Raw genomic sequence first — 26,072 nt, forward strand, 5'->3', positions numbered from 1 at the left:
GGGAAATTAGGGTCCAGGCTCTGTCTGTCACCCACCACATTTTCCCCAGTGCCTGCCACGTGTGCTGCTCTAGGCATAGACACAGTGGGGTGACACCCACAAGGGGGGTGGCAGCTTCTCTGTCTGAGCCTGGAAACTGAGTCCATTTCTCTGGTGGAGGCTCAGCTGGACAGGGAGGTGGCAAAGGTGAAAATGTGCAGAAAACTCTCCTTCACAGAAGAGTCAAGGAGGACTGGGAGCAGTTGGGTGCTGCTCAGGTGGACAGGAGGAAGGAGAGCAGTGGAGGAGGACCTGTGAGGTCGACCTACGGGTGTGTGTGTGTGTGTGTGTGTGTGTGTGTGTGTGTGTGTGTGTGTGTCGGAGATGGAGAGAGGGCCCTGGCGTGAGGTCATTTCTTCAAGTTCTTTGCAGGGCCAAGTAGAGGACCATGCCACCTGTGTAACCCCGTGGCCACAGCTTTGCATGCTGGTGTGGTATACAGGCCATCCTCAGGGAGTCTCTGCTGTCCTGACCCTGCCCAGGTCCCAGGGAAGGAATCAGAACCCAGAACCTGGAGAAAGATGCACTGGCGACAGGGGAAGCAGGGGTAAGAAAGAGCCAGGGCGTGTCCACGAAGGATTAGAACGTCTGAGGTAGGGTCAGGAGGAAGGGCTGGAGAGGTGGGCCAGGACACTCTATGAGGAGGGCTGGGCAGACTGGGAGGGGAACAAGGGAGTTCTGGGAGACAGCCGTGATCTGCTTCCCTGCTCGGCTCCTGTCCCTGGATTGTTCGCTCATCTCAGCCTTATGAGCGGGTCAGTTCCCTTGGTCTGATAACTTGGGGTCTCTGCCAGCCCCCAAGGAGGGTGACTGAGGCTTCCACTCCTCTTAGCCTTGATCCCAGTTCCTACCCAGACGTGGGAAATTCAGACATCTCTCCCCATGCTGCCCCTGCTGGGCGAGCTGTTCTTGTGAAGTGGGCCATATTTGTTAGGAAGCACTGTTCCCTTTCTATGAGGTGACAAATTTGGGTGAAGGCCAGTTTACACAGGTGTCTCCGCCTTGAGCGCGCAGCCCCGCCCCCGGGCCATGGGAGCCAATCCGCCCGCGCGCGCTCCCTGGCCCCACCCCTGTCGCCCTCCGGGGCGCGCGCCCCTCCCTCCGCCCACCCGTTCGGTCAGTCCCTCAGGTAGGCGGGTGGGCAGGCAGGCAGGCAGGCAGGCAGGCAGGCGGCAGCCGGTCCGAGCAGCCGGCGGCTCGGCTCTGGGGCTCTCCCGGGCGGCGGCGCTGTCCCTCTGGGACGCGCGGCGTGGGCCAAGCGGCTGCCGCGGAGCTTCGTGCCGAACGCGGCGGCGGCAGCGGTGCGGCCCCGAGATGGTTCGCGGGCGGCTCCAATTGTACTCCAGTTTGGAGCTATAATATCAAAGTAAAACAATTTGATAGGTGATCACTGTAAAAATAAAACATATCTCTACCCCCCCTTCAAAAAAAAAAATCCTGATGGGCAAAAAGACTACAAATCCGAGGGGCCACCAGACCCGCCCCCAGAGACACGACAGCCAATCCGCGCACACGCTTCCAGGCCACGCCCCGGCGCACTCCCTCCGCCCACCCGAAGGTCAGATTGCCAGGCAGTCACGCGGCAGCCTTTCCGAGGGGCAGACGTATCTGCGGTTCTCCCGAGCGGCGCCGGCCCTTCTCCCTCCAGGCAGCTGAAGCGGCTGCAGCGGCGGCAGCGAAGTCCCTCCGGGAAGCGCGGCGCTGACCGAGCGGCTGCCGCGGAGCTTCGTGCCGAATGCGGCGGCGGCAGCGGTGCGGCCCCGATATGGTTCGCGGGCGGCTCGGCTTTGGGGCTCTCCCGGGCGGCGGCGGCGGCGGCGGCGGCGGCGGCGGCGGCGGCGGCGGCGGCGGCGGCGGCGGCGGCGGCGGCGGCGGCGGCGGCGGCGGCGGCGGCGGCGGCGCTGTTCCTCTGGGAGGCGCGGCGTGAGCCGAGCGGCGGCCGCCCGGCAGCCAACATGGCGGTGGTGGACGCGGCCCCGTGTGATGGTCCGCGGGCAGCTGTTCGACGTCGGCGGCGCTCCAGCAACCTGGTACTTCGGCGAGGGCTCCAGCTGCGTGGTGTGGTGAGTGTCCCTGCCCCGCCGGCCGGCCGCGCTCGCCCGCGCGGCCCCCCGCCTGGCCTCGGCAGACGCAGCTGCGGCGTCGGCCCCCGGCCCCGGCCCCGGCCCCGGCCGCGGCCCCGAGCCCGGCCCGGACCCCAGCGGGCTGCCCCGCCGTCCGCGCACCGGGGGTCTCGGGCGGGGCCGGGCTGCTCGCGCTGGGGCGTTGCTCGGGGCGCTTCCCGGCCGGCCCTCGCTGGGCGCGGGGAGTGGAGGTGGAGGCCGGGACCCTGGCCGCCAGGGACCCGCAGGACGGTAACAGGGCCCCGACCCCCGGGCGCTCCTCTCGCGGCCTTCCCTTGACGTCGGGACTGTGAAGCCGCGAAGTCCTTCAAGATGCTCGCGGCGGGGCCGTGGTCTGCAAAGCGGTCGGCAGCGGCGTGTGTGCACAGCCCCGAAATCGTCATCTTGTTTGTCCCCCTCGCCTGCGTTTGCCGCGGCCGGCTTTGCTTCAGCCCCTTCCGTGCTGCCAGGGCTGCTCTCCTGCGCAGCCTTTCTAAGCAGCATGAGCGGCACCAGTGTTGGCGTGGAGTGTTTGAATCTTGAGGTTTCTTAATGGGTGTTGGTGTGGTACCGTTCGCGTTTCAGGAAGGATAAGTCGGCATTCCTGTCTTGATTTCTTCAGGGGTCATTTGGAGTTGGGCCTAATTGGACTTTTTTCCCCTTTTACCGCGCGTGAGCTCCGGTACTAGCATAAAGGCATCCAGACGTTTTAGCACAGTGACTGGACTCTTCCAGTTGCTGCTTTAGTGCTCAGTGGCCCCGAAGGAGTTCTTGCAGGAGCGCATGCAGGCTCCCTTGTCTGGCTCCAGATCCCTCAGAAGCGTTCGTGGAATGGGGTGGGTGGGTGTTGTTTTTATATTAGAACCAAACTACCTGTCATATTTTGTGCTGACGGAGACTTGTGGAAGTATAGGCTCCCTTACATCTTAACCTTCACGTGAGTGTGTCTTTCGTGTTGAATGAAGGAAGCAAACTGTTTGTGAACACTTCGTGTCAGGTACTGTGCTAGGTACTGTTACCTCATGTTACCTGAACAGCCACCTTGCAGGGAGGGAAGGGCAGTGCGCTCTCTCTCAAATAAGAAAGTATTTAAAGGTGAAGGCAGTTCCTTAGGTCGCACAACTAGAGTGAGACTTGAGGTTGCAGACTGAGCATTTGTTCCAGTTTCCAGACCCCTTTTCTTTACTCCCTGTTTTCCTTAATTAGTGTCATTAATAATTTTGGAAGTTTAGTGTATTCTACTCTTACAAGGAAATTTATTTCAGAAACGTGTTCGAATTTGCAAGGTCATAATTTTGGAAATGCATTGAGGGAATGTTTTACCAAGTAATGCTAGCTAGGTACAAAGACTAGTTAAACTTCATTAAAAAAAAAAAAAGAATATTTTCATCCTTTTCAGGAACAGAGTGCTTCACAGCACTCTGAATGAATGGACCTGACAAGCAGTCTAAGTGAAAGAAGCCGACCTTAATCGCCACATGTTGTATGATTTACTTATTTATTTACTAGAGGAGGTTCCAAGGATTGAACCCAGGACCTCGTGTCTGCTAAGCAAGCGCTCTACCGCTCTATCTACACCCTCCCCCCGACCCGGGAAACTTCTTGAACCCAACTGTTAGTGGATTTTACTAGGTTTCGTTACATAGGCAGGATTGATTAAATCATTGGCCATTAGTGGTCCGTCTCTGCTCCCTCTACTCTCACCAGAGATTGAGAGGTAGGGATGAAAGTTCCAACCTCTTATCATGACTTGGTCCTTCTGGTGACCAACCTTCATCCTTAAACTGTTAAGGGGCCCTCCAGTAGCCATCTCATTAACATTAACCCAGCTATGGTTGTGAGGGGCTCATTATAAATGAAAATAGAATATACCTCCATCACTCAGGAAATTCCGAGGGTTTCAAAAGCTCTGTGCCAAGGATACAGTGAGAAAGACCAAATATATTTTTTATTATACTTAAGGGTTTTTTTTTTAATTCATACGTATGTCCACTTCTTTCACCATTTATTAAAGTGTAACTCTTCCTCCACTGAATTATCTTAGGGCCTTTCTAAAAAGTCAGTTGGCCATATATATGTGTGAGTTCTGCCCAGGCTCTATCTGCTCTTTATTGTCTCAGTTACTCTGTACAAGCCTTGAACATACTTGACTAAATTTAGTCCTAAATATTGCCTATTTTTTGATGACACGGTAAAGTAGCCTTTCTTAATTTAGACTCCTGATTGTCATTGCTAGCATGTGGAAATGTGATTGATTTTTGTGTATTGACTTTGTATCTTGCAACCGTATTAAACTCACTTTTTAGTTCTAGGAATCACATTTGTAGATTTCCTTGGTATTTTCTAGGTAGATGGTCAAGTTATGTGCAAATAAGGACAGATTTACTTCTTCCTTTCCATTCTGTTGGCCTTTTGTTTTATTCTTCTCTTAAAATGAGGCCCTTATTACGGTGTTGAATAAAAGTGGTGAAAATGTCCATACTTACCTTTTCTTCAACCTTACGGGGATGCATTCAGTCTTTCGCCATTAAGTGTAATTTAGCTGTAGATTTTTCATCAATATACTTGACTAGGGTGAAAAAGTTTCTATTCCCAGTTTGCTGAGTTCTTTTGTTTGTTTTTTTAATCATGAATTGGTGTTGAATTTTACCCAAAATTTTTTTGTACGTATTAAGATGATTATATGGTTTTTCTTTCTCAGTCTCTTAATATGGTGAATTGATTGATTTTCAAATATTAAACAACCTTGTATTCCTGGAATACACCCTTCTTGGTCATGATGTATTACAGTTTTTATGTATTGCCGGATTTAATTTGCCAGTGTTTTGTTGATGAATTTTGCACTTTGTTTGTAAGGGAAATTGGTTTTTAATTTTCTTGTCATTTCTCTGTTTTTGGTGTCAAGGTATTTCTGGTCTCAAAATGAATTGGAAAATGTTCCAGTTCTGTTTCTTCTGTTTTGCTGGACAAACCTGTGTAGAATTGGTAATATTTCTTACTAGTTCAGTAAAATACACCAACAGAGCCATCTGATCTAGGAGTTTTCTTTGTGGGAAGATTTTTAAGTAAGATTTTAATCTCTTTAGTAGATAGAAGACTATTCATGTTATCCATTTCTTTTTACATTTTGATAAATTATGTCATTTAAGGAAATTATCTGTTTTATCCAAGTTTTTAAATTTATTGGCATAAAATTGTTCATAATATTCCCTTATCCTTTTAGTGTCTATTGAATCTATTTTGATATCTCCTCTTTCATTTTTGATATTGATAATTTGTCACTTTTCTTAAAAATTCTGGCAAAACATTGATTAGTTTTTTGATTGTTTCAAAGAACCAGCTTTGATTCCATTGTTATTATTTTTTCCCATTTTTCTGTTTCATTTAATGTCATTAATTAGGTAATAATTTTCTTTCCTCTGTGTGCTTTGGGTTTAATTTACTTCTCATTTTCTAGCTTCTTAAGGTGGAAGCTTAGGTTATTGATTTCAGTCCCTTCTTCTCTCCTGATGTCAACGTTTAATATTATACTTTTAATTTCTCCACTTGAACATACCAGAGATGCCATTAAAAATGGCTTAGATTATTCTTTTTGTGGAAGTAATAAGTATTGGCTGTGGCTACTTCATTTCTGACCTTGTTTTTCCATTAAAAAAAATTACTACCTAAATAATATTTTATGCTCTTAGATATCTTCTTTTTTAAAAATAGGAAGTATGTATTAGTGATAACTTGCCGACTCATCTCTCTGCTTCCACTGTTGCCCCGCTGAGGCACACTCCCCATAGTGTAGCCCAAGAAATCTTAAAAAATAATCACTTCACACTTCCTACTCCAAATAATCCTCAGAAGTAAAGTGTGGTGGGCTGAATAATGCCCCCCGAGGCTGGCTGTGTCTTAATCCCCAGAACCTATGAAGATGTGATCTTACAGTACAGAAGGAACATCACAGATACATGTAAGTCAGAGATCCTGAAACGAAGAGCTTATCTTGGGTTACCCAGTCGGGTGAATGTATAGACAAAGGTCTGTGTAAGAGGGAGGCAGGAGGATTAGAAGTTGGAAAGAGGAATGAGAATTAGAAAAACTACTATGAGGGAAGAAATGACAGCAGTGCAGAGAATAAGCTCTGAGCCGAGGAACATGCACAACTTCCAGAAGCCGGCAAGGCAAGGGAGCTCATTCTCTGGTACCTCAGGAACGCAGCCCTGCCAAGTTTCAGGCTTCTGACCTGGGACTGCAGGATGATTCCACTAAATTTGTAGTTATTTATGGGGAAGCTGATACCAAATGTAAAGTCTCCTGCTCTGGCTACCTCGCCTTTTCCCACCCGCTCTCCCCCTTCTACCCCTTGTCCATCGTGCTTGGCCTCACAGCCCTCATTTCCCTGCTAGACAGAGCTCATCTCTGCTCAGACTCACTGTGCTCAGCGTTTCCTCTGCTTAGAAAGGCCTCTGCTCAAATGTCATCTCCTTACAGAGTTGTGACTGTGTCATTTTAGCCAAAACGGGCGTCTCCACTTCCCCTCACTGTCACATTTTCCTATTTTAGCTTCATCTTCTCAGTTCCTGAATTTATTTTTCAGTTGTTTGTTACCAGTCTGCTTCTTGTACAGATAAGCTCACTCTGTGGAATTGGGGCAGGAGCCCAGCACCCGCACAGTGCCTAGTCATTGAAGGCACTTAACAGATAGTTCCTGGGACGAAGAATTGAAAAATTTTGGTTGCTAATGTAGTCTCATTGGCAAAGTGTCGTGGTTAAGTAAAGCATGCTTTGTGTTTTGATACAGTATGTGTATACGTGGCTTATAGGGTGAAGAAGAGGCAACTGCTCTTGGCCTTTCTCCCCCTGTCCCCTGTCCAGGCCTGCCCAGTTAGGTCATGCTGCCCTTAATGGGGAGGGGACATTAGAAGGCACTAGAAGCCAGAAGAGGTCTTCCATGCAGAAGTCCCCTCTTTCACGAGGCTAGAGGAGTGTAATTCAACCCATGACCCTGGGTCAGGTTCAGTATTGGTCTAGCCGCTAGAAGGCCAGAGCTGAAAAAATTAGAAAAAGTAAAATTTACATCAGTTTGCCTCTGGCAATTTATATTTAGCAGCACAGTTTGCTTTCTGAGAGGGTCCCATGGGAGCCAGAGTTAGCCTAGACTAGGGTTAGGCAAACCTTTTCAGTAAAGAGCCAGGTATTTTAGGCTTTGTGGGCCTCTTGCAGTCTCTGTCATATGTTACTAAATTTTTTTTTTAAATTTTTATGATGCTTTAGAAAAAAGTAGACTGTAGCTCGAGAGCCATATGAAAGCTGGGTGCAGAGTGGCTGCAGTGTTCTGAGCCCTGGTTCAGGCTCTGTTCCTTTTACTTGTCTGCTTGACAAAGTGTATTTCCTGGGACCTGGCCCCTCACCTGCAGCTGCGGAAGCCGGACTCAGCTTCCTCGAGCTTCACAGGAAGATGTTAGACACGTGGCCCGTGCAGGCTGTGTTGTGTGTCTTAACACACATTAAAAGTGCCCTCTTTTCTTGTGTGATGAATGAATGATCCTGCAGACAACTCTGCAACTCACAGTTGTACAAATATTTTGTTCAGTGAGAGCATCGTTTGGGTGAATGCTAGACTCGAAGGCCACTACCATTTAGGAGTATCTTGAGGTTTAAGGTTCCTGGAAACCTCCTGATTAGAATTTCCATGCGAGTAACTTAGGACTTTTGGGGGCAGAATAAGAGTTTAGAGATGGAGGTAGTCAGTGTATTCACATTTTCTAAAATAAAAGTAAAGCCAACATGATTACTACATTAAATTACAATATAACTTACTCATTTGAAATATTTACAATATTATATACTTGTTATCTCTCAACTGTAAATCTCTGGAAGTTTTCTCCTCTTGAATTATATGAAATATCTGTAAATTGGTTTTGCTTTTGTACAGATAGGATAGCCTTTACTGGGTGTCTTTCTTAAAGCATTGTTTTGTTCTGGCAGGCAGTTACTCTTCTGGAGGATCTGCCCAACCCTTTTGAGGCTTGTTTTAAAAGTTTCTGATGTCTACACGAAATGCCCGGGTCTTCTGTGTATTTTCTTGGTTCCCACTGGTCATGATGTGAACACCAGAAGTTGTTCAGGCCAGAGCTCCCTGTTGTTCTTTCTTTGATAATTGCCTGTGAAATGGCAGTTGCCCCAGCTTAAAGCTTAAGGGAAGCCCGTGTAGATTATTGGAGCCCTTTGCCTGAGAGGCGCTCTCCTCTTCTGGGTCCCTGTCCTGCAAATTCTAGCCGCACGGCCTCCCTGAGCTCTCATCTCTGGGCATCAGCAAGACCACTGTGTTGTTGTATTTTGGGCTCCCTGCCATATGCCCCAGCCTAGAAAGCACCTGGGAAAGAAAGCTGGAACAGTCAGTGGGCTCCCAGAGCGATCTGTCACTACTTGTCGATCAGCTTCTGAAAGATATGTCATATATACCTACCGGTTGAAGAAGGGCTCGTAGTGCAGTACCACTGACTCCACCACAGTCAGAGGTAGATGCCTCCAGTTCCCTCAGTGGGGAATGGTGCTTAGGAACCAACATCTGAGTGCTCAGGATGCTCATTGTTCCTGGGGCGTCTCTCCTTCTAGGCCCTTGTGCTGCACACAGCTAAGAAATAGGGAGGTAAAAAAATTAGACTATGTATTTACACACACATGTTTATGTCAAGGTCTGTATTTATATATTGGAAACCATGATTTCATACAAATAACTGTTCCCAGTTCATCACCACAGGATTCACTTTCACTCTCTCCCATTCTGTAGATGTCTTATTTGCAGTATATTTACTCATTTGCTCAATCCTCTAGTAATGGAGAAAACAGTTTCAAATGACTTGTGTGTACCACTGTGATAAATCCACTTTCTAACCAGAGTTTAATATTTAGAGTATTTATGTCTTTAGACTGAGGGTAGAGAGTAAAAATACCGTGTTGAAAAGTTATTTACATTATTTCCCCTTCGGTTAATTATGTTTAATTCATATGAAGTAAAATTAGGTTTCCTCACTCATTTATTTCATGTTGCGTATGTGAAGTGTCAGCACAATTTCAAAAGTCAAAGCTGTCCCTGGAAGTGTCACTACCCCTTCCTCCTCTAATCCCTTCCGATTTCCACCCTTGAGGGTTGTTAATGAACCTCGTTCGTTTCTAGTTTATCCGTCATGTTTCTTTCTGCAAAATTAAGGATATACTTGTTTAAGCATCTCCATTCTTGTACAAGTAGCGTCCTGTACATACTCTTTTGTCCTTCAAAAGTATGTACAGTATATCCTGGGAATCACTCCATATTAGTTCACAGAAATGTGATGATAACTGGAGTATATAAGGGTTAATGGGACTTTCTCAGAATGGAGCTATGTCCCCAGTTTGCATGCTGATGACACCAATCCTGGTCCTGTTTGAAAGGGAGAAGTGACACAACTTCAGAAGAGAAGCCTTCAGGCAAGCCAGGGAGCCTGGGATGCTGGGCAGAATGGAGATTTTGGGTTTTGGTTGGTGAAAGGACACTTCACTGTGAGGGAAAATGAAGGCCTGTTTATTAGAGCCTGAATTCTGATAAAATTCTATGTCAGAGCACTCATTTTCATTTAATGGGTAGTTGCTATAAATGACTCTGGGGAAAATTTGCTATGTAGATTTTTTTAAATTAATTTTTTTAGAGAAGTTTTAGATTCACAGCAAAATTAAGAGGGAGGTAGAGAGACTTCCCATATACCCCCTGCCTCCTCTCAAGAGGAGCCTCCCTCGTTATCAGCATCCTCCACCAGAGTGGTACCTTTGTTACAATTGATTAACCTCCATGCTTACAAGTGAGTAACCCTACACAAGGGTTCACTCTTCATGTTGTGCATTCTATGGGCTTGGGCAAATGTAAAATGGCATGTATCCGTCATTGTAGCATCATACAGTGTATTTTCATTGCCCTGAAATTTAAAAGTCATCTGTGTTCAGGCTGTTCATCCCCTTCACCCTTGCAACCACTGATCTTTTTACTGTCTTTATGCTTTTTCTCCTTTTGCAGAGTGTCAAACAGCTGTTATCATAAAGTATGTAGCTTTTTCAGATTGTCTTCTCTCACTTAGTAATACGCATTGAAGTTTTCTCCATGTCCTTTCATGCCTTGATAGCTCTTTCTTTTTATTGCTGAATAATTTTCCACTGTGTTGATGTATCATAGTTTGCTTATCCATTTACCTACTGAAGGACACCTTGGTTTCCTCCAAGTGCTGGTGATTATGAATAAAAGCTACTGTACATACCAGTTCAGACTTTTGAGTGGACATGTTTTCAACTCCTTTGGGTAACTACCAAGGAGCATGATGGCTGGACTGAATGGTAAGAGTCAGTAGCTTTATAAGAACCCACCAAAATGTCTTCCAAAGTGGCTGAACCATTTTGCCTCCCACAGGCAGTGAAGGAGAGTTTTCCTTGCTCTACATTCTTGCCAGCATTTAGTGTGGTCAGTGTCCCACATTTTGGCTATTCAAATGCGTGTGTGGTGTTATCTCTTTGTTGTTTTAATTTACGTTTCCACGATGAAGTGTGATGTGGAGCATGTTTTCATGTCCTTATTTGCCATCTGTGTATCTTCTTTGGTGAGGTGTCTGTTAAGGTCTTTGGCTCAGTTTTTAATGGAATTCTTTATTTTCTTACTGTTGAGTTTTAAGAGTTTGTATTTCTTTTATCAGATGTGTCTTTTGCAGATACCTCCTCAGTCTGTGACTTGTCTTCTCATTCTCTTGACTTTGTCTTTTGCAGTGCACACTTTCTGGTTTTAATCAAGTCCAGTTACCCATTATTTGTTTCATGGATTATGCCTTGATGTTGTATTTATACATTGAATTTATAGGTTAAATTGGGAAGAACTGATATCTTAACCATTTTGAGTCATCCTATCCATGAGCATGGACTATCTCCACTTATTTAGTTCTTTTTTGCTTTTGTTCTTACATGTTGTAGTTTTCCTTATATGAATCTTGTACATATTTTATTAGATTGGTATTACTTTGAACAAATTATTATCTGTTAGCTCAGTGAAGAAGAAGAAGTTTTTATTTTACTTTCACTTACTCCTTTTTGGATGCACTTCGTTTCCTTTATGTGGATCTATATAATTTTCTTTCTCTCTAAAGAACTTTATTATTATTTTTTAAAATATTTCTTGCAAGGCAGGTCTCTTGGCAACAGATTTTCTCAGTTTTTGTTTGATAGAGTTTTTATTTTCTTCACTTTTAAAGGATAATTTTGCAGGTACAGAATTCTAGGTTTGATATTGTTTTTCTCTCCACACTTTAAATACTTCTCTTCACTCTCGTTGCTTGCGTGGATTTTGAGGAGATGTCAGGTGTAATTCTTTTTTTTTTTTTTTGGCTTTTATAAAGGATGATACAGAAGTTTATTTAGTCAAATGGTTAGCTCTCCAACACATACTATTAAGTAGAAAAGAACACAGATACAGAATAACATGTATGTTATGCTTCTGAGTGTTTTTAAGTATGTATTTGTGTGTATGGAAATTTTCCAGAAGTGTAAACAAACAAAAGTAGTCACCTCTGTGGAGTACACCTTATGCCATTCCTTTTTTTTTTTAACATTTTTATTGATTCATAATCATTTTACAGTGTTGTGTCAAATTCCAGTGTTCAGTACAATTTTTCAGTCATACATGGACATATACACACTCATTGTCACATTTTTTTCTCTGTGATTTATCATAACATTTTGTGTATATTTCCCTGTGCTATACAGTGTAATCTTGTTTATCTGTTCTACAATTTTGAAATCCCAGTCTATCCCTTCCCACCCTCTACCCCGCGCCCCCCCCCCCCCGGTAACCACAAGTCTGTATTCTCTGTCCATGAGTCTATTTCTGTCCTGTATTTATGCTTTGTTTTTGTTTGTTTGTTTGTTTTTGTTTTTTAGATTCCACATATGAGCGATCTCATATGGTATTTTTCTTTCTCTTTCTGGCTTACTTCACTTAGAATGACATTCTCTAGGAGCATCCATGTTGCTGCAAATGGCATTATGTTGTCGGTTTTTATGGCTGAGTAGTATTCCATTGTATAAATATACCACATCTTCTTTATCCAGTCACCTGTTGATGGACATTTAGGTTGTTTCCATGTTTTGGCTATTGTAAATAGTGCTGCTATGAACATTGGGGTGCAGGTGTCATCCTGAAGTAGATTTCCTTCTGGATACAAGCCCAGGAGTGGGATTCCTGGGTCATAAGGTAAGTCTATTCCTAGTCTTTTGAGGAATCTCCACACTGTTTTCCATAGTGGCTGCACCAAACTGCATTCCCACCAGCAGTGTAGGAGGGTTCCCCTTTCTCCGCAGCCTCTCCAGCATTTGTCATTTGTGGATTTTTGAATGGGGTTGATCTCTTAAGCTGAAGCCACAACAAAGGGAGAAAGACGTGCGTGCCCGCAGCAGCTTCACGTCCACTTTCCACTTGTGCAGGGTGGCGTGGCGCAAGTAGATGAGGCCCAAAGAAATTAAAAAAAAAAAAAAGCAAGCAACTGAAAATGTACACCTGAAAACTGGGTTATTCTGCCTGGCTGTTACAGGCATTAAAGAAGAACCAGACACCACAAAAAGGGAGCAGGTGAACAGTCAAAGGGAGTGACAGGCCCTGCTCTGCGTCGTGCAGGTTTGGAGTTAAGACCGGGTGTGAGTCGCTGACCCAGTCGTGTGGCGGGTCGCTGGTTATGGCCGGGACGCTGGTTGTCCACAGCTTCACATTTGGAAGATGGGTTACCTGTAGCGCGTGCATCGCTGACTCTGGGTCTTAGTGATGCATCGGTGGGTTAAGCTGACACTTCCTTTCCTGTTACAATACAGAGACCTGCGTCCCAGGCTGGAGATCTGGTTTTACTCCTGATCACCTTTGTGCCTCTAAAGCTCTCTACTAAAACAGACCTGAAAGGGGACACATGCACACAGGGTTCCCACAGTCTGTTACATGCTCATAGTTTCCCTAAAATATTAATTTATTTTACAGTTTATGTAGAGTTTTCAGTCTAGCCTATAGAATGTTTATATTAAACCACATGTGCCTTTTAAGTTACCCATGAATAAGATATTGAAGAGGTGGAGGGAGCCCTACCTCTTTCATCAGTTAGTGGGCGAGATGTGAGTGCCTGTGCCCTAGACACGGGGCCACAGACACCCAACTTGGGGGCTCCTCTTACTTGTTAAAGATGAGGACTGACTTGTGTGGGGCCTGCGTTCCCTCCTGGGCAATTGTTCTATGAAATCTCATGTGACAGATGCTGTAAGGAACTCTTGCTCTGATTACAAAATCAAAGTATATGACAAACTCTTCCTTACAAAATGGCTTTTAGATGTTGTGTAATTCTTATCCATAGAGGCCAGTCACAGAGGACTTTGCTCAACAAAATTTATTACTGCAGAGGCTGCAAATGATCAAATTCTGTTTGCTCGAAACATCCTTGGAAGGTAGTCATCGGTACGTGACATTTTGTTACGCTGTCACCTCAGCTTTTGCCTGTGAGCGTCACTTTCCAGTGTAGGCTTAAAGACCATTAAACCTTCTGGCCACAGAGGCCCACAAGGCACTGAGCACTGCCATTTGCCATCTGCCCATTTTAAGGCCTCATGAAAATGAAAACACAGACTGTACGAGAAAAGAAAAAATGTGTAGTCGTTAACCAATACATAGCCAAGCTAAGGGAGAGGCCTCGTTAACAACTGAGATTTCAGCAGCGTTTTTGGAATGTGGGAGGCGAGACAGGTTGAAAAGCCCTAGCCTAGATGTGCTGCACGATGGTGTCTGAAGACGTAGGGGGCAGGCCGTCTTCCTCAGGGAATCGTGGAGGCTCAGCGTCAGCAGCCGTTCAGAGCTGACACCTTGGACCCACGGTTTCCATAAGCAGGGTGTGACTGAAGGGCTGGTCATCAAACTGTGGTACAGATCGGTCCCCCAGCGCCCCTCTCCCAGCGACAGTGCACACGCTCACAACATGCGCACAGACGTCCTCAGAGCGGAGGGAGGTGGCACGTGGTATTAGGCAAAACAGGCAAAAATTGTTTCTGCTTAGGATATGAAACTAAATTCTGATAAGGGTTTTGGTACCGCAGGAAAGCCCTCCTTATCTGGGGATGGGGAGGGTTTCCTCCTCAACAGTCAGGTTCCCTTTTGTTTACACCGAGGAAGCCTGCCCGGCCTGGTCAGACACAGAGTCTAGAATTTCCAATTTGAGACGAAGCCCTTTTAGGGAAAAAAAAAAAATAGACCAACTAACAGAGCTGAGAACAGTAGTCCCCATCTTCCTGTATTTTCACCTTTTTTTTTTTAACATTTTTTTATTTATAATCATTTTACAGTGTGTCAAATTCCAGTGTAGAGCACAATTTCTCAGTTATTCATGAACATACATATATTCATTGTCACATTTTTTTTCGCTGTGAGCTACCACAAGATCTTGTGTATATTTCCCTGTGCTGTACAGTATAATCTTGTTTATCTGTTCTACAATTTTGAAATCCCAGTCTGTCTCTTCCCACCCCGCACACCCTTATATGAACAGAACCAGAGGGTCATTGAGTTTACAAGAAAAATTGACAGAATGAAGGGAAAAAAAAACATGGGCCCTAGGGAAGCAGCTGATGCAGCAGCAATGGTATTACAAGAAAAGGCTATTAGATTTATTACTATTTTTTAAAAAGGATTACTGAAATGAAAATTTAAGAAAATACAAGTGAAATAATCTTCCAAAATGTACAGCAAAGACCAGAAGAATGCCGGAAGAGATACATGGGAAAGGAGTCTATGAGGTTCGACACTTGACTTAATAGAAGTGGGAGAAAAGTAACAAGAGTGAAGTGTAAAAACAGAAGGGAAGTCAACTCCCGGAGGCAGAGGTGACGCGTGTCTTTATACGAAAAGGGCCCCTTGAGAGTCAGCACAAGTAACAGAAGCAGCTCATCCGTGGGTGCGCATCTGTGGAGGATCAGTGCTTCAGGGATGAAGAGAGACTGTAAAAATGTTCAGAGAGGGAGAAAACAAATTGTCCATCTACAAAGAAGTGTCCCGCTTACAGTGGCAGTGTCTTCTCAGTTTTAACACTGAATATTCTAAGTATTGCCAGCAAGATCCAAAGGGTAAACACACTTTTTTTTTAAACCCAGAATTCTGTATCTGACAAACTACCACTCAGCTGTGACAGCAGAATAAAGGCGTTTTCAGATGTACAAGGCCTGGAAAGGTTGGCTTCCTGAGTACTGTTATTAGGAAGGTAGTTGGACGTGTGCTCCAGCCAAACAAAAGAATAACCAATAAAGACAGGCTTGGCCTTCTGGAAATAGAGGACTCAACCTAACTGGGCATCAGAGCAAAGCCAGGAATAATGGGAATAAAATAGGTCCAGACGGCAATCGTTCCAAACTGGAGCAGGAGTGTGAGACATCCGAGGGAGAGGAAGGATTGACAGCCTGGGGATGTGTTACCCCCAAACCCCCACTCTACCAGAAAGAAAACCATTAGAAACCCCAGGAAAAACTCCTATTTTAGCCTAAATATGGGAGGAAAGGCCATGCTTTTAAGCAGTCAGTGACAAAGAAATGGGTCCATTTAATCTTAAAACTAGAGTTTTTTTTTTTTTTTTTAAATTTCTTGGAGTGGTCACAGGATCATGGTATTGAGTTTGTAAAGAATGAAGTGTCATGTTAGCACACCTCTTGGCCTGGCATTAAGTAATGTTTATACATCATAATGTGAATGCTAGTTGTTGATTTTCAACTTTTAGAACCAGTCTGTGATCAGAAAGGTTTGGTTGCTGTGTACTTCAAGATACGAATGCTGACAGCCTTGATGCTGTTACAGGAGAAGTGTGGCTGACCCCAGGTGAGCTGCGGAAGGGCAGAGGAGAGGTGTGTGATGGCTCCAGTATCTGTGAGGAGTTGAGATGCAGAGTCAGCTTAGTGGAGCAGGGAATTTATATTCTGTATCCTTGAAATCATAAGTAATTAGTAAAAAGGCTAAATACTGAGAGGGACAGGTGAAGATTAATGATGATGAACTAAATTTTAATTTTTAAATCTAGGAAAATCAATAGATACTACGTCAAGTCATTGAATCTAGAAGCTTTTAGATAAAAGTGTATTATTTGGGGATACAGAGAGAACTATCAGAGGAGCGAAAAACGAGAACAGTCGGAAGTTCTCCTCTGGGGGATGGGCTCAGGGTGTGCAGGAAGGGTGCACACACATACATCCTTCTGTATTGTTAGATTTGTCCTACGTGTACATATTTTGAGAAGACAAAACATTTAGAAGTACTTCCTGATCTAGTATTTCACTAATCCAGACCTGTTAGGAAGTTTTACTAAAGAGAATGAGTAATTTATAGGATTGCATTGTGATCATGACCTTAGGAAATAAAATGGTATGAAAACTTTTGCCCTCCTCCTAAGTTTTTAAACCGAGTTATCTCTCTGGACAACAAGAACAGCAGAATCAGACGAGCGACTCTTTTCTCCATTATTCAACCCAACACTTTTTTCCTCCTTAAAGTGTCTGTTCACTGTGTAGTGTGTGAGTGAATTCAGCTCACCTCCATTTCAGTAGACTTGAAACTCAGCCCTGAACGCGGCAGACTGAGTACAGGAATGACACATACAACGTCGCACTGTAGTGAACCCTGGCACTGCAGCGAGGATGGGCTGCAGGATTTTTTCTGACGCTGAATTCCCAGCATCAGATGGACATTTAACTGGTCCTTTCACGTTGACTCAGAAGTGGAATTCTGTCTGCGATGCTAGTGTTGTGCATTTTCTACTCGGAACATAGGCCCGTGCTGGAGTGGGACCTGGGAGAGCGTGTGGGCGACATCAGAGCACAGAGACACTGCGCGCCTCCTCCGTCACAGCTGAGGGGCTCCGGCCCCCAGGGAGGATGCCTGTTGCCATGGCTACTCACCTCCTTCATACCTTTTAAGTGGGCCTGGCGAGTCTTACTACCCCTCCTCAGGCGGATTCCTCATTCTCTATGGGACTGTTTCCAAAAGCTCTGTTCCCCCCCATCCTGGCGGAAACCACCCCCCAGACAGGCAGCTGGCCCCCGGGCTCGTCTGCCAAGCCCCGAAGCGCTGATTAGGAGCACGGGCTCTGGAACTGGACCACCAGGGTACGAATCTCAGCTCCCCCACTAATTGTGGGACGTAGTTTTCTCATTTTTAATATGAAGATAATGGAAGTACCAGGGCCACAGGGTGTCGTGAGGTCAAGTATGTAACGTAGTTGGAAACAGTGCCTGGCCCCGGCAGTGGCTCTTGACACTTAGCCACTGGAATAGGGTCCAGGTGGCTGTTCAGTTTACTCTCATGTGCTGGGTCACCCCAGAGGGAGCACGGGAGGCCGTGTCTGTGCTCAGCAGGGGCAGTGCTGTCCTCCTGTGTGTGAGGAGAGTGGGGAGACCCTGGCAGCTGGGCCAGGGTTCTGTTACCTCTTATAAATGATCCCACTGTCCCCAGGTAACCTCTCCAGGGTTAGGAACATAACGCTACGTTCAACTGTTTCTATGGGAAAACAGATTCGAAGCAAATTGTCTCCGTTTATACTGAATTTTATAGGAACATAACTAATGTAACACTAAGGTTGGCAAGTATTAAATATACAGATCGGCCTTTAAAGATGTTTCAGATGTATTTTGATGGCATTTTGCGAGAATGTGTTTACAGAACTGAGCAGTTTGTTGAAGAGTATGAACTATATGGAATGTAAACATGAAATGCTGTTAGTTTTCTCCAGTTACTGTGTTCAGCTGAGCTTTCACACAATCTCCTTTTTCTTTTATTAGTTCATTTCTTGATCGATCCGATGGGATCGATCTCCCTAGTTACCTCTGGTTGTTCATGAGTTTAGCCCAGTTTGAAGCTTCCATCTCATGCCCAGCCTAGAAGTGTACCCTTTTCTATTTCCAGCCATACTGGAGTAACGGAGACCAGGTTTGCCCTTCTGCCTTAAATAACTACAAAATCGAAAAGACACATGGAACAACTTTCTTCAGAGACTAGATACAGACAGCTCAGGTCTATGATCCCGAGAGGAAAGAACCAAACAAGCAAAGTCCTAAAATTACAGCTCTCTGCCTAGAGGCGTTTTCTAGAGAACAGGGTGAGACGGGGGACCCAGGCACTTTGAGATGGTCTCTCTTGGGATGCAGTGGATTAACCAGGTGAGATACAGTCTAGGAGAGAGAGCGGCTGCACAGAACGGTAGTTGCAGAAACTTGCACAGTGGTGGCCTTGAGTTTGTCGCTGATTAAGATGCGCTCACACAGAGTAAAACTCTGCAAGGCCTGATGAAGAATGACCAGGTAACTGTAAGGAGACTTACCCCCAGACCTCACACAAGAGAGACGGGGAAAGCTGCAGCCTCTTGAGTAGCAGAGTGGAGACGCTTTGTAGGACATGATGTGAGTTAAGTAGCTATCCAGAATGGTGGTGTGAGTACGGCCAGAACTAACCCTAACATAATGAGTTCTCTAAACCTGCCCTGACAAAGCTTAGCGACAGGCCTAGTGCGGGTCCACCTGCACTGCAAAGAACCTAACTGTGGGCCACGGCCCAATGTGCTGTAAAGGGTAGCGGCAGAATGCAGTACACAGCACAGTCAGATAATGTCTGGCAATCAATCTGAAATTCATACACAGGATGAAGCAGAAACACGTGACATAGGGGGGGAAACCGTGACTAGATAGAAGCAGATACAGCAGAGATGGTGGAACTTGCAGAAAAAGACTTCAAAATGACTTTATATTTGTGCTCAAGGATTTTTAAAATGAAAATGTACGTAAGGAGAGAGCTAGAAGGTGTAAAAGAGAACCGCCTGGAACTCCTAGGGCTAAAAATCGGTCTCTGAAATGAAAAAAACTGCTGGGCGGAATTAACTGCAGACTAGACACTGCAGAAGGGAAGTTCGGTGCGTTTGACAACACAAAAGTAGAAATTGCCAAAACCAAAGCACAAGAGAAAACTTGGGGCAACATCAAGTGGTCTGACAGAATATAGTGAAGGTCTCAGAGCTCACAGTCAAGGTGGGGAAAGAAAAATACTAAAAAAAAAAAAATAGAAGACCCTTCCTGTACAGTTAGTTCCGTGACAGCTCTGGGGCCCCCCCTCCAGTCCGCAGGCTCCAGGAGATCCGGAAGCACCAGAGGGTGAGGGGGGGGCGCATCCGCATGTGTGCAGCCCTGGGTCCCTGTGTGTGTGCTGCACAGGGAGGGTCCCACAGGGCCACAGTGCGCATTATTTGCTCACAAGTTTCTAGAGCCACGTCCTAGCAACAGGCCAAACAGTGTGCGCTTGGCCTTCAGCCGTGTTGGTAGCTAAAGGACAGCGCTCAGAGCCCTGCTCTCTACCCGAGAACTGACCTTGACCTTCCTTAAGTGCTCTATGGGCGACTGCCTGAGCACACCCTGCCCCTCAGCCCCGCCCCGAGCCCTGGGGGCCCGGCCCCTGCCAAGAGGGCCTGGCCACCTCCAGCCTGCTCCCCACCATTGCCGACTGCCCCCGGCCGGCCCGGGTCACCTGGCTCTCCACCAGCTGCTGGCCGCTCGCAGGCCAGCCTACAGGTGTCCCGTGACTTTATATCGACGCCTTGTAACAGCGCTTCACAGGAGATGCTCCCTGCTCCCGCGGACCCTGCGCTCCTTCCTGGGCGTCCTCAGCTCCACCTGCAGTCAAGTCCGTCGGAGGAGGGCGGTGCTGCACGCTCAGACCTCTACGATGTCCTGCAGCTCAGCGTCTCCAGTGGGCACAGCTACCATCCGTGTGGTGCAAGAACAGCCCCTCACTCCTGCGCTGCCCACAACGCCTGGGTGTGCCCTGGACTCGTGCGCAGAGGTGGTGTCGAGGGCCCCTGGTGAGAGCGGGAAAGGGCTGGCCAAGCAGGGGGAAGACCCAGCAGTCCCAGAGGAGGAAGATCAGAGGAGACTGGAGGGCACTGGGGGTGAACAACCCAAGCCGAGACAACTGTGGGTCCAGAGAGGCCCCGTTTCTTTTGTTCCGAGGCCTGGGTCTCTACGGAGGAACCTGCATGCCAAGGACTCAGAAGACAGCTGCGTGGAGAAACCCCAGACCTCTTGCGTGAGCTCCTGCCCCCAGAGAAATAACATCAGCAGCTTGTACAGCTCCTCCCGGGGTTCCCCGCCAGTGCGGAGGAAGAGGGGTCCCGCACGCAGCGGGCTGCCCCCGAAATCCTTGAAGAAAGGGAGGAAGGAGAGCCCCCAGCCTCCCGCTGCAGCTCCGGTGGTCTCACTGTGGACGAACTGGCCCGACAGGGATGCAGACACAGCCAGAGGGCCGAGGGGAACCGAGGGGAACACATCCGATGGTCCCAGGAAACCCCGAAGACGCAGGTTTCCTCTGCTGCCACGCAGGCGAGGGGAGCCCCTGAGGCTGCCCCCACCCCCTGAACTGGGTTTCCAGGTCACGGCGGAAGACCTCAACATGGAGAAGAAAGCAGCATTCTGGCAAATCAATATCATGTTACGGGGTGAGGCCGAGGCGGGCTTGGCTCCCGCGCCCTCCCCGGACACTGCGGTCACCCCCGTAGAGACCACTCCACCCTCTCAGCCTCTCCTCTCGGGGGCTCCCCAGACCACCAGTGGGAGCATCTTGCCCCCTCTGAAGGCCCCGCAGACGGCCCCCAGTGGTGCCCTGGCCTTCGTCACCCCCACTCAGGGGACCGGAGTCACCCCCATGGAGACCTCTCCATCCACTCAGCCTCTGCTCTCGGGGGCTCCCCAGACCACCAATGGGAGCATCTTGCCCCCTCTGAAGGCCCCGCAGATGGCCCACAGTGGTGGCCTGGCCGTCTTCACCCCTGCTTCGGACTCTGGGGTCACCCCCATGGACACGACTCCACCGTCTCAGCCTCTGCTCTCGGGGGCTCCCCAGACCACCAGTGGGAGCATCTTGCCCCCTCTGAAGGCCCCACAGATGGCCCACAGTGGTGGCCTGGCCGTCTTCACCCCTGCTTCGGACTCTGGGGTCACCCCCATGGACACGACTCCACCCTCTCAGCCTCTGCTCTCGGGGGCTCCCCAAACCACCAGTGGGAGCATCTTGCCCCCTCTGAAGGCCCCGCAGATGGCCCACAGTGGTGGCCTGGCCGTCTTCACCCCTGCTTCGGACTCTGGGGTCACCCCCATGGACACGACTCCACCCTCTCAGCCTCTGCTCTCGGGGGCTCCCCAGACCACCAGTGGGAGCATCGTGCCCCCTCTGAAGGCCCTGCAGATGGCCCACAGTGGTGGCCTGGCCGTCTTCACCCCTGCTTCGGACTCTGGGGTCACCCCCATGGACACGACTCCACCCCCTCAGCCTCTGCTCTCGGGGGCTCCCCAGACCACCAATGGGAGCATCTTGCCCCCTCTGAAGGCCCTGCAGATGGCCCACAGTGGTGGCCTGGCCGTCTTCACCCCTGCTTCGGACTCTGGGGTCACCCCCATGGACACGACTCCACCCTCTCAGCCTCTCCTCTCGGGGGCTCCCCAGACCACCAGTGGAAGCATCCTGCCCCCGCAGATGGCCCCCCATGACGGTGTGGCCTTCGTCACCCCCGCTCAGGGGACTGGGGTCACCCCCATGAATAGCACTGTACCATCTCAGCCTCTGCTCTCGGGGGCTCCCCAGACCACCAATGGGAGCATCTTGCCCCCGCTGCAGGCCCCGCAGACGGCCCCCCATGACGGCGTGGCCTTCGTCATCCTCACTGCCAGCCTGTCTGCACTGAGCGGCTGTGGGCCCAGCCTGACTGTGACACTTCCTGCTAACCCTGGGACCTCTGCGCAGCCCGTCTTTGTGGTCCCTCATGGGCAGCAGTGTGGAGCCACCACCTGTGACAGCTCTTCCCAGTGTGGAAAGCAGGCAGTCCCAGCCCCAACCTCGGACCCACTCTCCGCTCCAGGTCTGCTAGCCTTCCGGGCCCCCCCAAAAGCGTCTTCTGACGGTTTGTCATCCAGAAATCCCACCATGGGCACTCATGCCAGCACCCAGCCGATCTCTCCTGCCACCTCAGCCGTGTTCCCCCGTGGTTCTGCAGCTGCCGCATACATGCCCAGCGTTGTGACCAGGGCTGGGCCCAACACTTGGCGGCACTGCCCGAGATCTGCCAGCTCGAGCCCAGTCCCCTGCAGGTTCGGGGTCTCAGCTGCATGTAAGGGCGGCAGGAGCCAAGTGGGTGACTTTGAGCTGTGCCGCCTCTTTGCAGCTCTTAGCATCACAAGAGAGGCGAAGCGGAGCCCGAGCACCACACGCTGCCATAGGGGACGCAGGGGCCTGAACACCTGGGGCCCTGTTCACCAGAGCACCCCCATGCTGGCCACGGGACCCAGCACCAAGCAGCAGCCTGGGTTTGGAGGCACTGCTGCCCCCATCTTAAGTCCCACCCCCGGGGGCGCCCCCAGGCAGAGCCCCTCTGCTTCCAGCCGAGGGCCCGGCACCTCTCCCAGCAAGGCTGGCATGTCTGTCCTGGCCTGTGGCAGCAGCCCTGCTTCTGCAGCGGGCACAGCAATGAGAAGCCACACTGTTAGGGCCCACTCATCACCTGTCCAGGGCGTGGCTGCACACAAGACTGCTCGGCCATCCAACAAGTCATCTTCCTCCAGGTTGGGATCCCTTCCCTTGGAATCTAAGAAGTGGATGATGGCCTGAATTGGCCTCCCAGGCTGGACTTCGTGCAGGCAGGCCCCATTTGGGTGTGAAACCCAAGCCTGGCCCTAACTTCTGGAATCCTGGAGCTCTCTGCCTGCGATCCTGTGGTTGATTTGAGATTGTTACCTGATTCCAAGTGGTCAGAGTCCTCAGGACAGTAGACAAAGGCCCTTGTCCTGTCCTCTCCGGCCCTAGAGCAAGGGGCAAACCCCTGCTGCCTACAGCTGACTCCTCCTCTCCCCATTTTCCTCCCAAAAGCCTTGTGTTTTTTCATAGCTTATAATAAAGTTTTGTTCTTGTTTGCATTAAAAAAAGACCAGAACTTTTCTGAATTTGGTAAAAACTAAGGCCTTAATGCTTAAAGGCATTTACTCTAAGTAGTAAGTTAATTTCTATCGTATGCGTCTAAGTGCAAAGTACTGTTGAGACATTTTAAAATACTCATTAATTTCACTTTCTTTTAGCTTTCTTCTCTCACAAAACCCTATTTAAGAAAGGCTACTAACCACTTAAAAAACTTAAATGTTAATAAACCAGTAGTGAAGGTAGATGAAATGCTAAAAATGTGCAATCCCAAAAAAAGAACGAGTAATAAAATAGATGAGAGAGAGAGAAAAATATCAAAATGATAAATTTAAACCTAACCAGAATGGATCATTATATTAAATGTAAAATTTTCTATGAAATTAAAAAACAGAGATTGATTTACAAAGTAAGACTCAATTACATGCTGTTTATGAGCCCTACTTTACAAGGTACAGCTATGTTAAAACTGAAAGGATGGAAGAGGACGTGCACGCTCACAATAAATAGGAAAGCTGGATTGGCTCTGTTAATGCCGGGAAACTAGGTTTCAGAGCGAGGGACGATGTCCCTGTGATAAAGAGGGACATCGTGAAATGACAAAAGGGAAAAGAGTGATCCGTCAGGAGGGCATGACCTCAAGTGTGCCTGCTGCTGTGAGAACAGAACTTCAGATGCTTGAGGCAGAAATTCTCAGAATGAAAAAGAGAAATGAATAAATCCACTGTTTCTCCTGGAGATTTTGTAATTGATGGAGCAAATGGAAAGAAAGTAAGTGAAGATACAGAAGCCTTGAAATGTATTTGGAACAGCTTGGCCTGAGTGATCTTTTCAGAGTACTCCACCCAATGACCACAGAATTCACATTGTCTTTAAAGTTTACGTGGAATAGCCATCAAAATAGGAAGATGGACCATAAAATAAATTTTAATAAATTTTAAAGGATTGAGATAATACAGGCCATGTTCTCCGACCGTAACAGAGTTAAATTAGAAACCATTAACTGAAACTTACATGCAAACCCTCTAGATACTTGGAAATTCAAAGAATACTGGGTACACCTATGGGTCAAAAGAGAAATCAGAAAATATCTTGAACTGAAGGAAAATGAAAACAGCATTTACTTTTGTGAGACGGTGCTAAAGCAACAGTCAGAGCAATCAGAGTTTTAAAAGCTTGTGTGAGAAAATAAAAGGATCTGCCATCAGTGACTGAACCTCCACTTTTAACAAAGAAGAGGAAGTTAGTGGAAAAGACTTGGTACCAACAATAGAGAAACATTAATAAAACCCAAAGCCCATATTTTGAGAATGTGAGAAAAAAATAATTAACACTGCTAGCTAACCTGATAATCAAGAAACACAGAGGAAAAAACAGAAGACACAAATTGCCAGTATCGAGATAGGTCATCACTGCATATCCTACAGATATTAAAGGGTTATGAGTGAATCTTAAAATAACTTTGTCAGGAAATTCACCAAAACTAACAATAGAAGAAATAGAAAATCTAAAATACTTTCACTTTATATATATATAAATGAGTAATAAAAGTTAGATGAGAAAGATAGGAAAGAAATATCAAAACAGTAAATTTAAACTTAATCAGAATGGGTAATTATATTAAATGTAAAGTTTTCTATGGAATTAAAAAACGAAGATTATATATATATATATGTAAAAAAAAGGTATATATATATATATAATTGAATTCGTAATTAAAAATATTTCGAGAAAGAAAACTCTGGGCATGATGGCTGCACTGGTGAATCTACCAACCATTTGTAGAAGAAACATTACCAGTCCTGCCTGAGTTCTTTGAGAAAACAGAGAGAGGACAGGTCTCAAGTTACTTGATGAGGCTTCCATTATTTTCCTGCCAAGTCAAACAAAGACACTAAATCAAGGAATCTGCAGACCAGTATCTCTCATGAAAACGTATGTAAAAATTGTTAAAACTTTAGTGCATTAAACCCAAAAATACATAAAAAGATAAGTTGGGTGTGGGAGGTGAACTGTCTGGTACACGAGCTCCCTGGTGGATGTTCTGTTTGGGGATATTACTGGGAATGCTGGGAAGGGGGCCTGAGGCAGGTGCATTTCTTCTTCTGTCTTTGGCTTTGTGTCTGAAATGCCAAGAGGCTGGGGGAGAGATGACGGGTGGGGTTCTGACTCTGACTTGAACGACTGATGTAACGCGGCGGGAGCTTGACAGCCTCCTGCCCGCCCAGCTCTGCCACTTCCTTGTATGGGCACCAGCCCCGTCACGCGCCCACCCGGGCTGAGTGGCTTGACGCTGGGCAGAGTGCAATTATCCATGTAAGAAAAAAAAAAGAAATATTAGACTTGATCAAAATTAAAACTACTGGTTGTCAAAAGGCACTGTTAAGAGAACAGTCAAGTCTGAGACTGGGAGAAACTGTGTGCAAATCTTGTATCTTATCAACGACCTGAATCTAAAACATGTCAAGAACTTTCCAAAATCAAAAGATCCTCAGAGGAGGACGACCTAAGACAGGCACAGCCCGCTGGACAAGAGATGGCCTGCTCAATGTGTCCAGCATGGACGGCTGGATAGCCAGTGACGGGTAAGATCCTCAGAGGAGGACGACCTAAGACAGGCACAGCCGGCTGCACAAGAGATGGCCTGCTCAATGTGTCCAGCATGGATGGCTGGATAGCCAGTGACGGGTAAGATCCTCAGAGGAGGACGACCTAAGACAGGCACAGCCTGCTGGACAAGAGATGGCCTGCTCAATGTGTCCAGCATGGACGGCTGGATAGCCAGTGACGGGTAAGATCCTCAGAGGAGGACGACCTAAGACAGGCACAGCCGGCGGGACCGGAGATGGCCTGCTCAGTGTGTCCAGCGTGGACGGCTGGATAGCCAGTGACGGGTAAGATCCTCAGAGGAGGACGACCTAAGACAG

At 47.4% G+C, this 26,072-nt stretch overlaps 1 protein-coding gene across 1 annotated transcript; it reads left to right on the top strand.

The window, feature by feature from the left end:
* Positions 1 to 2,085: 2,085 nt before the first annotated feature.
* On the top strand, positions 2,086 to 22,981 carry LOC116278429 (uncharacterized). Its single transcript, XM_072948285.1, has 2 exons — positions 2,086 to 2,102; positions 19,793 to 22,981. Exon 2 carries the CDS (start codon positions 19,912 to 19,914, stop codon positions 22,840 to 22,842), a length of 2,931 nt encoding a protein of 976 aa, XP_072804386.1. The 5' UTR covers positions 2,086 to 2,102; positions 19,793 to 19,911; the 3' UTR covers positions 22,843 to 22,981.
* Positions 22,982 to 26,072: the final 3,091 nt, after the last annotated feature.

The sequence above is a fragment of the Vicugna pacos genome, chromosome 23 (genome assembly GCF_048564905.1).
Source record: "Vicugna pacos chromosome 23, VicPac4, whole genome shotgun sequence".
Lineage (NCBI taxonomy): Eukaryota > Metazoa > Chordata > Mammalia > Artiodactyla > Camelidae > Vicugna > Vicugna pacos.